The sequence below is a fragment of the Somniosus microcephalus genome, unplaced genomic scaffold, assembly GCF_052327205.1.
Source record: "Somniosus microcephalus isolate GS21.2 unplaced genomic scaffold, FLI_Smic_1.0 scaffold321, whole genome shotgun sequence".
In the NCBI taxonomy this organism is placed as follows: domain Eukaryota; kingdom Metazoa; phylum Chordata; class Chondrichthyes; order Squaliformes; family Somniosidae; genus Somniosus; species Somniosus microcephalus.
In genome coordinates this window covers 42297-56153 of record NW_028225508.1, presented here as the reverse complement: position 1 = coordinate 56153, position 13857 = coordinate 42297, and the positions used below count along the sequence as shown (strand labels likewise).

The 13857-nt window shown below is 44.9% G+C and overlaps 1 protein-coding gene across 2 annotated transcripts; it reads left to right on the top strand.

Moving 5' to 3' along the window:
• Positions 1-629: 629 nt before the first annotated feature.
• LOC147081874 (pepsin A-like) lies at positions 630-10699 on the top strand. 2 transcript variants are annotated; one of them, XM_085980632.1, is made up of 8 exons: positions 630-966; positions 2188-2305; positions 3924-4042; positions 5685-5884; positions 6394-6513; positions 7360-7504; positions 8580-8678; positions 9619-10699. In XM_085980632.1, exons 2-8 carry the CDS (start codon positions 2188-2190, stop codon positions 9766-9768), a joined length of 951 nt encoding a protein of 316 aa, XP_085836758.1. In that variant the 5' UTR covers positions 630-966; the 3' UTR covers positions 9769-10699. The 2 variants fall into 2 exon arrangements, with proteins under 2 accessions (XP_085836758.1, XP_085836759.1); XM_085980633.1 differs by having other exon boundaries at positions 630-970.
• The last annotated feature ends 3158 nt before the right edge of the window (positions 10700-13857 follow it).

Genomic DNA, 13857 nt, shown 5'->3' with positions numbered 1-13857 from the left:
GGCGGCTGATCCGATTTCGCCCATTTTACATTATTGCCCAATGTTATCATCAGCCCCCCACCCCCCGCCCTTGTGTTATTCAAGGAATGTGTTAGTAAAGAGTAGATCTCCAGGATCACAGAGTTTAGGTTATGTGACTTGATGGAGAATATACTGCATTAATATAATTAGAAATTATATTTAGCATTGAAAAATTCCTAAAGAAAATAAGAGTAGGTAAACTGTTTTTAATTTTAGCAGCAAGGCATTCTGGCCTAGAAATTCGGTGGGCTTTGCGCCCAGTTACAGCCCAAAGAGGGCTTCTGCGCCAGTAGGGGTGGTAGTGCTGATTTTGAGGGCCGCGGTAATGGCGGCGGTAGCCGGTAGCGCTGCGCCGGCACCGATGACGTCATTGGTGTGCGCAGTGCCCCGGTTCTGCCCCGCTACCGCCCCAACCACCATCTTCAGTAGGGGCCGCCTCTTCCGTGGTGACCGCTAACAACATCGGGAGACCGGGTCCTTACTGCAGCCTTAGCGGGGCGCTTTAAGGTGGAGGTGCGGCCGGCCGCTTTTTCGGTGGCCGCCTGCCCGCACCTCCTTCCCTGGCCTCCTCCACCGCCCCCCTGCGGCATTGCCGGCTGGTTTCCGTGGAGCCCGGCACTTCTCCGTTGTGCCGGGCTCTTTTGCCGGCACTCGCGATCGCGGCTCCGGCCGTTGCAGGCACCTCCTCCTTAAGAGAAGGAGGAGGCCTGCAGTACAGCAGCCTGCCGCACCGCATCGGGTGGCGCAGCGGCACCGGGAGCGCTGAAATTCACTTTCAGCGCCCCAAGCGGGGCCGGGCACACCCTGGAACAGCGCCCGGTTCCGCCTTGGGGCGCTAAAAGTGAATATGGGACGGGCGCAACTGGCTCCGTGGCCAGCGCAAAATTTTTGGCACAAACGAGCTGGCGGGGCTATACCCAATTTCTAGGCCTCTGTTTCTACGAGGTAGGTGAGCATTAATCTAGATCTGTAAAATTTTCTTGAGGAATGGAAAATCAATGCAATTACAACAATTTGCATTTACATAGCACCCCTGATGTAGAAGAACATCTATGAATAATTTAGGGAGGGGGAGAAACAGCAAAGATTAAGCAGGGGTTCAAAAAACACAATGGAAGAGCTAGGCTTTTAGGTAGTCTTTGAATGGGGGGAGAGGGGTAGTGAGGTGAAGTAGTTTGTGGAGAGAACGTCAGAAAACAGGAGCAAAGTGAGTGAAAGAAGAGTTTTCAAGGCTGATTGTAACTCTTGGCAAGAAGCCGGTGGGAACAGGCGGCGTTCCCGCCTGGGTGGTTTGAGTCGGAGGCCGGATGGATTTGAACTCTAAAGTAGAGCTGGTTCTTCACTCTCTCCAGGAGTGGAGTTTGTGGGCTGGTATCTACGACTGGAGAAGATCACTCGGATAAAGTGCAGTGTGACTGAAGGGATTTGAAAATGAGGATGAGGGAGCCAACAAGCTGGGAGGCAGGGTAACTGTGACAAGGACAGGAGTGATGAGCACTCAGGAACTTGGGAGAAAAAACTCGACCACAGAGCAGGGAAATAACTGAAGCTTGTGAAGATTGGGGGAGGGGATGCATTTGAGAAATCGATACTTGAGGTGATGAAGGCATGGATTATGGATTTTGTACTGATGAGCGAGAGGTAGGGTGAAGTGAGCAACATGAGCAGTCTTGGTGATAACCATTCTGGATAAGAAAGTCAGGTCAAAGCCGACCACAACCCAAATCCAAGACTTGATGGTGCGGCGAGCAGTCACACAAGACAGCAACAGCCTGAAGATGAGAGTGGTGCCAGAGAGATACGTGTTGTTGGTGTACAAGTGAAAACTGATGCTGTGCTTGTAACAACATCTAGGGTTAGGGTTAGGGTTAGGGTTAGTCCAAAACACCCTTTGTTCTCAATCATACAGGTCTTTCTGTTCCTGTGACGAGGTGCACTGGTTTGCAGGGGTGCAGTGTGGGGAGGAAAATCGGGCAAACTCCTATACAGGCACATGCTCCTTCCAACCTAATTTGCTTCTATGAGCTGTGCCTAGACAGTCCAATACACCTGAGCACAGGAACTTGAACATCTGCCTCAGTGTGTGTCTATATGCACTGAAATTTAATACAGCAACTCTTGGTAAATTATAACATACCTTGTTTCATCTATAAAATATTCTGACAGATGTCTTATTTTGGAGCAATCACCATTGGAACCCCACCACAGAGCTTCACCGTCATCTTTGATACTGGCTCCTCCAACCTTTGGATCACATCAGTTTACTGTAACAGCCAAGTATGCAGTAAGTATACGTAAACAGTTAGACTTCCCAAGATTTCGTTGGCATTTTCCGCTGAGTGATCTGGGCATTGATTGGGAAAGTGTTCCAAGGGCACAATCAATTGATCACCAATTAAAGGACACATAAACTTACAGAAGGTGGCTAAGAGCGTTAAGGGTAAAAGTATTTGGTGGATCCAGACCTTCTGAAAATACAGCCAATTGATTCAATGTGTCAATGTTTATGAAAATACATTTGTTAGAGTTGTGAGGCCTGGTGCTTTGTTTCTTCAAAGATTTGACTTACAGAAGCCCACTTTTGTCGACATGGACGGTGGCAGTCGATGTTCAAGTGCCACCAGCACAAAACATACTCCTAAAAGTTGATCCAATTTAGCGATGTAAAACCAACTAGGTCAAACTTTTAATTTACATAGTAATCATCAATGCTGTAAATTAAAGCTATATATCCAACTGACTACTTATTCTAATTATAACACACACGTTTATGATTTCTTTTCGATGAGTTTGTGAAATAATTGGATAATGGAATTTAATCACATTACTGCAGTGTCATACCAGTTAGGAAGGATGCTTAATAAAAGAAAATAATGCTAGAAAAATGTGCTCTGGGACTATGTAGTGCACTGGCCTTTCACTCAGAGAACTGGGTTTAAATCCAGCCCATACTGGGTCAGCACTGGCTTAGTTGGTAGCACACTCGCCTTCTGAGTCAGAAGGTTGTCAGTTCAAGTCCCAATCCAGAAACTTGAACACCAAAATCTAGGATGACAGTCCAGTGCTGTACTGAGGGAGTGCTACACTGTCAGAGTGTGCCATCTTTCAGGTGTGATGTTAAATCGAGGGCACATCTGCTCTCTCAGGTAGACGCAAAAGATCCCATGGCACTATTTCAAAGAAGAGCTGGGGAGTTCACCCCGCTGTCCCAGCCAATATTTAACCATTAATCAATAGCACTAAAACAGATTATCTGGTCATTATCACGTTGCTGTTTGTGGGAGCTTGCTGTGCGCAAATTGGCTGCCGTGTCTCCTACATTACAACAGTGACTACACTTCAAAAGTACTTCATTGGCTGTAGAGCACTTTGGGATGTCCTGAGGCTGTGAAAGGTGCTATAGAAATGCAAGTCTTTTTTTTCTTTCCGCGTTAATGGGCCAAAGGTCTCTTACATAAAATCAACTTGGGCCGTCATAACCTAGTTCCTCATGATCATGGGCCCACAGGACAACACTGTCCTGCTGTGACACGAATTGGCAATGTGACTCAGAGAAGCCATACGATGGTTGTACGGAGAAACGGAAAATATTACATTGGTGGGTTACAGCAGAGGCCCATTGTTTGGACAGCACAAAGGTAGCTTTCCTCTAAATCTAACCCATGCTGTACTTGACCCTGTGAACTCTTGATGCTACTGCTGGTTGGCTGATATGTAAAGTGGTTCAATAGCCAGCACCAACACCCCTCACCTAAATGAGCACAAAATTCAACAGAAAGAAATGGTGGTACAAATGAAGAATTAGAAAGAATATTTTTGGTAAGATCTATCCTTAACTCAGTAGTGGAATAAAACAACCAAACCATTAAATTGAGTGTAATGAAACGTGTACTATTTTGCAGTGAACCACAACAGATATTCACCAAGCAAGTCCTCAACATTCAAGACAGATGACCAAACGCTCTCCATTCAGTATGGTTCAGGCAGTATGACTGGGATCCTGGGCTATGACACAGTCACTGTAAGTATAATGTAACTTTTACTAACAAAGTTATGACAAAACAATGTCAAAATTCTTAAATTGCCCATTCAAGTCAGAGTTCCCTGAATATTAATATCTCCTACTATCAGATCCAATACATTCTTCAAATGCAGGCATAGAGTATTGGTTAGTTGAATAGATCATGTTGCAACAAGCCAATAGGGAGCTTTGTAATGTTAGAGGCCTCTTCTGCATCACCGATTTCCTTCACCCCACCATTGGTGGCCATGTTTTCTGTTGCCTAGGCCCTAAGCTCAGGAATTCCCTCCCTAAACCTCTCCGCCTCTCTACCTCTCTCTCCCCCTTTAATATGCTCCTTAAAACCTACCTCTTTGACCAAGCTTTTGGCCATCTGTCCGAATATCTCCTTATATGGCTCGGTGTCAAATTTTGTCTGATAATGTTCCTGTGAAGCCCCTTGGGAGGTTTTACTGCAGTAAAGGCGCTATATAAATGCGAGTTGCTGTTGTTGTTGGGTGAAGGGCTTCAGCATGGTAACAGGAGTCAATATGTCAATGGGACTTATACTTTTTAGGCTAATTTATAGGTTCATAACAATGGATAGAATTCAATCAAAGATATTTAGAAATGTAGTGTTCCTATTATCTCATTAAAAAAATTAAAGTCAAGCATTATGACAATTCCTTATCGTTCAGCAGTAACATGTCCTACAACAAAGAACTAAAAATCATTGGCCGTTCACTTTTAATATTTCTGAGATTGCCAATGATACAAAGCTAACGAAGGTGGTAGACTCCAAAGCTGAACAGGAAAAACTACAAGAGGATTTCAATATACTTGGAAGTTGCTATCAACAGTTAAAAAAAACAATATTTTCAAATCTTCAGGGGTCCTGGTCACAACCTCACCCTGGACCCCAAATGGGGCCCACACGCACTGTTGCTGACCTCTGACCAGGTAAGTGAAACCACAGCCAATGATACGCCAGGTTCCTGTGAGGTCAGGATTGCTCAGGAACAGCTGTGGATTTTCACAACCCTGTATCAATAAAGCTAGATTGATTCCTGGGATGAGAGGATTGTCCTATGAGGAGAGATTGATTAGATTGGGCCTATACTCTCTGGAGTTTAGAAGAATGAGAGGTAATCTCATCGAAACATATAAGATTCTGAGGGGGATTGACAGAGGTTGTTTTCACTGGTGGGAGAGTCTAGAACTAGGGGGCATAGTCTCAAGATAAGGGGTTGGCCATTTAAGACTGAGATGAGGAGGAATTTTTTCACTCAGAGGTTGTGAATCTTTGAAATTCTCTACCTCAAAGGGCTGTGGATGCTGAATTGTTGAGTATATTGAAGGCGCAGTCAGATAGATTTTTGGACTCTAGAGGAATCAAGAGATATGGGGATCTTATTGAATGGCGGAGTGGGCCCGAGGGGCCGTATGGCCTACTCCTGCTCCTAATTCTTATGTTATGTTCTAAACTGTTGCCCAGTCAATACTGAATTTTGTTATTTGGTAAAGTATCAGCCCGAGGAACAACAAGCATTTTGTCGTAACATGTAAGTAATGTGTGACCTGGATAACAATGCGCTAATGTGTTTGTTGATGACTCTCAGTAAAATAATTCTTCAGAACAAGTTAGCTTTTTCCTTTTGTCTAGGTATCGAACATAGCTATCAGTCAGCAGGAATTTGGTTTAAGTAAGACTGAACCTGGGAGTTCATTCTCCTACGCTTCGTTTGATGGGATTCTCGGATTGGCCTATCCAAGCATTGCATCATCAGGGGCCACACCTGTGTTTGATAACATGATGTCTGATGACCTGGTGCAACAGGACCTGTTTGCTTTTTACCTGAGCAGGTTGGTTTTCTTACCTTCTTGTACTTCCATCTCCGATGCTCCCTGCTGATAATAGGGTATTTACTTAAGGTCACCACAGAACCTTCTTTCTATAAAGCCGATGGGCCTTTGCTCGCCCTTCCTTGTGTTTGTTCTCTCACCTGGATGAACTGTTTTCATGTCAGGTGACCTCTTCACCTTCTAGCAAAGGTCGAAGCACATCCAACTGGATCCCAATGGACAAATTCAACTCCTTTAGATGTTTTAATTGACTTATAGATCCAAGATGGGAAATTGGATAATTGCAATCTCTTTCAGGGATTATGGAAAGAACAATGTTTCATTCCAACCAGCACAGTGACGATCAAGTTCTCTTTTCTTATTTATTTCGCAAAATATTGACTTTGGTCTCATTTCCACTGGTTAATGATGCCACATTGGGCCAGCCAATAAAACATATTGTTGATCAGGAATTTTTGTATCTCTGTTTATGCTCATTTTAATAACATTCTGGTTAAATTGTTTTTCAGAGAGGCTGGTCAGTCCGGAAGTGAAGTTGTATTTGGTGGAATTGATCAAAACCACTACACAGGTCAAATTAACTGGGTGCCCGTCACTCACGAAGCTTACTGGCAAATCAGCTTGGACAGGTAAATGACTGACCCATTTCACAATTGGCACGCATTCTGTAACAATCAAGTTGCACTCAACATTGCAAGTGGAAATATTAAGTACAATGGGGTAGCAGTTGAGTTAGTGTGATGATATTGCAACACCTTTCAATGATCAGGAATAAACACAGGGAACGAGCTAACTCAACGATAGCTTCCAGGCCACAATTGGACTATTGTTTAAGTCCAGCCTGAGCAAACAGAGGCTCAATCCATCTAAGGGTAAAGTTATTGCAGGCCATTGCTCGCCGAGAGCACACACTGAGTACTTGGAGCATCATGTGCCAAGAATCCATCCTGCATGATTTGCTGTTCATTAAAACTGATTGATTAAAATTAATGAACGAGAAATAGGGCCGACTGCTCATTAGACGTGCGAGAGTACAAATTGGACCTCGTTGCACCTATTTTAACGGAGGTAAAAGGGGCACAACAGGCTATTCTCAGGGGCCAATGTCCCATGCCCATAGGATGCCTGGAAGATGTCTGACCCAATATTGGAATATTTAAATTTAGATTCACCTCTTTGGTTCAGCTCTGCTTGTATTTTTCACAAATATCTTAGTTTCAGGGTTAACAACAACAACTTGCATTTATATAGTGCCTTTAATGTAGTAATGTGTCCCAAGATGCTTCACAGGAGCTTTATTAAACAGAATTTGACATCAAACCACATGAGGAGGTATTCAGGCAGATGACCAAAGGCTTGGTCAAAAAGGTATGCTCTAAGGAGCGTCTTAAAGAAGGAGAGAGAGAGGTAGAGAGGGGGAGAGGTTTAGGGAGGGAATGCATTCAATCAACTGTAACCACCTTTTCCTCTTTCAGGGTGACAATCAATGGGCAGGTTGTGGCCTGCAGTGAGGGCTGTCAGGCCATCGTTGATACTGGTACTTCTCTGCTCACTGGTCCCACTGGACCCATCAGCAAGATCCAGCAATACATTGGTGCGACTCAAGGATACTATGGCGGGGTAAGGCTCTATGTTACAGATCAGACTTTATAATGAACCAAGGTGGTTCTAGTGATATATTTTTCATTTTGTAGTATTTATAAGATGATGCTTTACTTAAGAGTTTATTCTGTAGCTAACTCTGCAGTCCCTGATCTGGGAGTGCTTGGATGCTGACAGGTACCTGAAACTCTCATTTCCCAGTGCTAACATCCCTGATCTTGATAAGCATGACCATTAACTTCAAAGACTTACAGTGGTGCCCTTGTTTCTGACTTTTGTAGCTAGCTGCAAGATCCAAAAGGATCTCAAGAATCAAGCTTAGCTCCCATCAAAATGACTAAATTTAAGGCCTGTTAAGCCAGGAGTCTATGGGGCTTCCACTGCCCTCCCACTGTAAGTCAGGTGGAAGAGCGCCTGTAGGGCTACAAATTAGGCTGGTCCCGCCTTTGGGTTAGGGTTTCCCAGGGGTCTTGCGAAGGGTGGAGCTTCCACCAACTCCAAGCAAGACTACTGATGTTGGAGGGCTGGAGATTCTCAATGCTGGGAGTTCCTGTGTGCCCGGTAAGCCCAGCCTCTCAAAGGCCAACGGATCATCAATGCCGGGACACCTGGTGAAACCAGGCTGCTAAATGGTGGATGTGAGTCCCACCGAGGGAACTGGGTTGCAGCCTGCACCCCCAAAGAAAGGGTATAAATAATTTTTTTAAATTTGACCCCCTTACGAAGGGGGCCAGTGGAGGCATTTTAACCCTCATCCTGGGGGGTTCCCCCAACAGTTCCTCCTCCACAAGCCCAGCAATTAACGGCCATTTTTACAGCCTCTGGGGGCAGGTAGATGGCCTCCATACACTCTTAGGTTGCAGGGAACCTCCCCACAAACCTCAGAATATCCACCGGGATCGATGACGCAGGTTCCTCGCGGGACCATCTTGGCACTTGTGCTGGAATGTAGCCACAGCTGCTTTTAAACGTGACCAACTGTACATCCAATGATTACATCATTGATTTTGCTATTTATACAAGTATTTCCTGCAATGCTTCTCTGAGAACATTCTACTGACGACCATTGTTAAATACTTCACCCTTTTTACAGTACTCCATCAACTGTAACAATCTGTCCAACATGCCTGATGTGGTCTTCACAATCAATGGAATTGACTATCCCCTTTCTCCATCTGAATACACAATCAAGGTATGTTTTTGTTTTAATTCGATAAACCTGACTTTGAATGGTTTGACTATGTTCTCTGACTTCAGTATCCAGTAAGATTGCTTCTCAGTTAACTGTAAGATAAGAAAATGAGCAGAAAATTAATGAAAATGTACAAAGTGGTAAGATTGAGTAACTGTACTACATTTAGTTAAAAAATGAACTTCCATATCAATTAATAAAGCAAGAGAAGATGTTAATATTTTATTTATTCATTCTTTTAATATGGGCGTCACTATCAAGGCCAGCATTTATTGCCTATCCCTAGTTGCTCTTGAGAAGGTGGTGGTGAGTCACCTTCTTGAATCTCTGCACTCCATGTGGTGAACGTACACCCACAATTCTGTTAGGGAAGAAGTTCCAGGATTTTGACCCAGCGACGATGAAGGAACAGTGATATATGTCCATGTCAGGATGGTAAGTGACTTGGAAGGGAACTTGGAGGTGATGGTGTTCCATGGACCTGCTGCTCCTGTCCTTCTAGGTGATGGGGATTCGGGATTGGGAGGTGCTGTTGAAGCAATGTTGGCGAGTTGCTGCAGTGCATCCTGTAGATAGTACACACTGCAGCCCGGGTGTGCCAGTGATGGAGGGAGTGGGTGTTTAAGGTGCTGGATGGCCTGTTGATCATGTGGACTGCTTTGTTCTGGATGCTGTCGAACTTCTTGAGTGTTGTCAGTACTGCACCCATGAATGTGTAATGTAGAATAGTGTCTGTGGCACATCGGTGGACCAATTGAGAGACTGATGGACCAAAGAATTTACATTTCTGTGAATTTTTTGATTTAACATAGCATAGTGATCACTAAAGAAGAAACTGTGGATGTTCTTTTCATTTTTTATTAATATACACACAGAAGAATCAGAATTAGCAACAAAGTAGTTCTAGGGAACTGACTCTCACACTTTGCATTTCTTCCAGGAGCAAGGTGACTGCTTAAGTGGATTTGAAAGCATGTATCTTCCATCCTCTTCTGGAGGGCTCTGGATTCTGGGAGATGTCTTCATTGGGCCATACTATTCCATCTTTGACAGAGGAAACAACCGAATGGGCTTTGCCCAAGCTGCCTAATTTATTCATCCAAGTTTTCATTTATTCATTTAAGGCACATTCAGATCCCATTTTGTGGCCTTTGCTCATTCATCCACAATGATTGAAGCACTAGACCATAGGGTAACAAGAATTCAAATAAAACCCTGGCGAGCCTCTGGTTAAAGAGTACTCAAGCTCATCTGATTTTGCATGAGATGTAGCAAAGAAAAACCCCTAGAATAAAGTCAATGAACTGAAATCTTTTAATTAAATCGGACCAAACTGACCTACAAATCCAATGAATGGCTCATCAAAATGTGCTTTAAATTGATAATTTTGCAAAGTCAACCTTGGATGACAAACCACTTTGTAGATGCACTCCTATATTTTTTGTCCTTTCTCTTGCCTTGAACCCTAATTGAAGACCTGCCTGAACGTTGGACTGAACCTTTCACTGCTATGTGCAATTGATTGTATGAGCGATGGTCCATTCCAGAGTCAAAAGACATCTCCATTTTAGGTGTTTGCCTCTGTGGTGAATCCAGACTTGTGGGTGGAAAGCACACTGTATGGTGTTAGTAAAACACATGAATGTGTTTGTATGAAATTCCTCTGTCCATTATGAGCAGACGTGTTAATCACTCTTAAAGCAGCAGATAAAGGATCTTCACGCGCACACATGGTGGGGAATTTCCACCTGCACGGCTTGGGCGGTAGATTGGCGTACGGCATTGCCCTTCGCTATAGAACATGCCCGATTTTCAGAAATGGCGGGCGGGAGTTTACCCGCCCAGAGAGTGAAGGTGACAATTATCCCCATTGTGTTTGTTACTAATATCACGCAGCGTGATTTCACCTTGTTGGTGTATGTCAGGTATTTTCTGTCTTTTTTGGGGGAACTTTCATTTCTTTATTACAGCATCTCAGCAAAAGCAAAAAGATAATAAACTTAGAAGTATTGCAAACATTTTTTCTGTTGTTTCTGTTTTTGTTAGCTCTGATTGTGGGTGGGGATGTGGGCTGCACCGCACTTCAGTTACAAACTCATTAGCCCTCGAGCCTCATCTGAATAATCTGAGCGAGCTGCCAGCGACTGTCTCGCCCTCACTTATATACGTATGGGGCTTATCGCCTGTTTCAGGCGGACACCAGGGACGACCGCGAAATGGCTTGGCCCAAGTTTGGATGGGACATTTTTTCAGGCATCCTTGGGGCCCAGGACATTGGTCCCCAAAATTGGGCCTCGTTGCATCCTCTTTATGGGCGCAAAATAGGTGCAACACGGCCCAATTTCTAACCCCAGAAGTCCCAAGTCACCCAAAGCATGCTAGACTTACCATGTCATGTCTCAAATTAAAAGACAGAAAGGGAAGACTTGCATTTATACAGCACCTTTCACGACCACCAGACATAAAAAAGCGCTTCACAGCCAATGAAGTACTTTTTGAAGTGTAGTCACTGTTGTAATGTAGGAAACACGGCAGCCAATTTGCGAACAGCAAGGTCCCGCAAACAGCAATGTGATAATGACCAGATAATCTGCTTTAGTGATGTTGGTTGAGGGATAAATATTTGCCAGGATACCGGGGAGAACTCCCCTGCTCTTCTTCGAAATAGTGCCATGGGATCTTTTACACCCACCTGAGAGAGCAGACGGGGCCTTGGTTTAATGTCTCATTCGAAAGATGGCACCTCCGGCAGTGTAGCAGAAGTACTGCACTGGAGTGTCAGCCTAGATTTATTGTGCTCAAGTCCTGGAGTGGGACTTGAACCCACAACCCTTCTTGTCTCAGAGGCAAGGGTGCTACCAACTTTTTGGGCTAGAAATTCAGTTAGGCCCCGCCAGCTGGCGTGCGCCCAAAAGTTAGCGCTGCGCGCGGAGCCAGTTGCGCCCGTCAGAAATTCAGTTTTTGCGCCCCAAGTCGGAACCGGGCACTCTTCCAGGGTGTGCCCGCCCCCGCTTGGGGCGCTGAAACTGAATTTCGGCGTGCTAGTTGCCGCAGCGCCACCCGCTGCGGAGCGGCAGGCTGCGGTACTGCAGGCCTTCCTCCCTCTCTTAAGGGGGAGGTGCCTGCAACAGCGAGATCGCCGCTCGCTAGTGCCGGCAAATGAGCCCGGCACCACGGAGAAGTGCCGGGCTCCCGGAAAACAGCCGGCAATGCCGCGGGGGGGGGGGTGGAGCAGGCCGGGGAAGGAGGTGCGGGCAGGCGGCCGCCGAAAAAGCGGCCGGCCGCACCTCCACCTTAACTCACCCCACTAAGGCTGCAGTACGGCCCCGGTCTCTGAACGTTGTTTGCGGCCGCTACGGAAGAGGCGGTCGCTACTCAATATGGCGGTCGGGCTGGTATCGGGGCGGTAGCGGGGCACTGCGCACACCGATGACGTCATCGGTGGCGGCGCAGCGCTACTGGCTAATGCCGCCATTACCGCAGCGCTGAATATCGGCGCAACCTCATCAAGTGGCGCAAAAGCCCTCTTTGGGTGAAAACTGGGCGCAAAGCCTACTGAATTTCTAGCCCTTTATGTTTTAAATTTTTTATTGAACATTATGAACATTTACAACATCGTGATCATTCCATTGTATCATACAAATCAATTCCGCCACTCTGCACAGCCATTCCTCCACCACACATTAACATCAAAACCTGAAGTTTAATTTGTCTCCCGTAACATATATTAATTGATTGTACTTTAAAAATTGATTGTAAAATACTATCTTTAAATTCCTGTCTGAATAAAGCATCCACAGAGCCTTATAATGATCTTTTAGCTTATATTTAAAATACACTTTTAGATTGATTCTCCTCCCCTTAACAAACAGAGCATTCCTTCTTTGCACAATCACAAATCTAGCCAAACTGAACATTAAATTAAATGCCGCTGCACTAGACTCGGGCAGACTCTCCTGCAATCCCCATCTCAAAATTGAGTCCCACAGGATTCCCATTCTCGCTCTTCGGTCCATACCCAGCAAAAAAACTTCACACAACTGTCGAACATAGTACTTAAAATCATTTAACTGCGGACATAACACCAGTAAATGGGACAGAGCCCCATCCCGTGTCCCACACACTGGGCAAGTTGCCCCCTCCACTCCTCCAATCTTACACAAGACCGTCATGGTAAAAATCTGGTTATGAGCCAATTTGAAATCCAGTTCAATCCACTCTGGACATTTAAAATTTGCCCACACTCCCTTCCAAATCCTGTTGAAGTCCAGCTGTGGGTATATACTCTGCCAAAACTCCTCACCAGCAGGTGTCTTGAATCTCCATTCACTAAATTCCGCATAGTATTACAGTTGTCAGATTGGACCAGCTCTCCCCCTTTTTCCAGCAGAAAGCTTGGAAAAGCCGGATACATTTTATTTCCTTTGGAGATTTCCACATTTATTTCTTCCATCCAATCCTATGGCATTGCACTCACAATCTTCTCATACATGATCCCTATTGCTTTTTCCTCTACCTGCTGATCCTCCTCCCACACCACGTCCCTCACTACCGCTTCCCGCAACCAACCTGGAATTACCTCGTATAATACATCTTTCACATATATAATACCAGCTTTTATAAAAGCTTGATTAAATAATACCTCTCCTTCGATGTTGACCCACCTGTTCATAAATAAGGGCTGTTCAAAAAATTCCTCAGCCCCCTTGGGCATAAACTGCACACTTTTTAAAAATTGGGCCCAAATCTCTACAACCCCCTTATAAAACCGAGGGAGAGGTTTAATCGATTTCAAAAACATATTATTGTATTCCACTTTTTCCAGTTCTGATGAAGGGTCCCAGACCTGAAACGTTAACTCTGTTTCTCCCTCCACGGATGCTGCCGGGCCTGCTGAATATTTCCAGCATTTTCTGTTGCTATTACAATATCCCCTGCCCTCCTATCCCACTTCGTTTTAAAAAATGCTCGAAACAACTCTTCCAAAAACTTGTATTTGACTTCTGAAGAAATCTCCTCACCCATTTGCTTCTAAAGGATTTTTTCTTCAAATCAATATCTGGGAAATTGAGTCTTCCCTGATTTCTTCGTCCAATAATGGTATTGTAAGCAACCAAGGCTGGTTTCCCTTCCCATAAAAACCTCACACAAGCCTCTCGGATGGACTTTTCCACCCACT

Bases quoted from the DNA above. Each gene is read 5' to 3' on its own strand.
- LOC147081874 (XM_085980632.1), top strand. From the start codon at position 2,188: ATGTCTTATTTTGGAGCAATCACCATTGGAACCCCACCACAGAGCTTC. The intron at 4,043-5,684 runs GTAAGTATAATG...CCTTTTGTCTAG, and splicing joins TGGGCTATGACACAGTCACT to GTATCGAACATAGCTATCAG. The intron at 6,514-7,359 runs GTAAATGACTGA...TTCCTCTTTCAG, and splicing joins TGGCAAATCAGCTTGGACAG to GGTGACAATCAATGGGCAGG.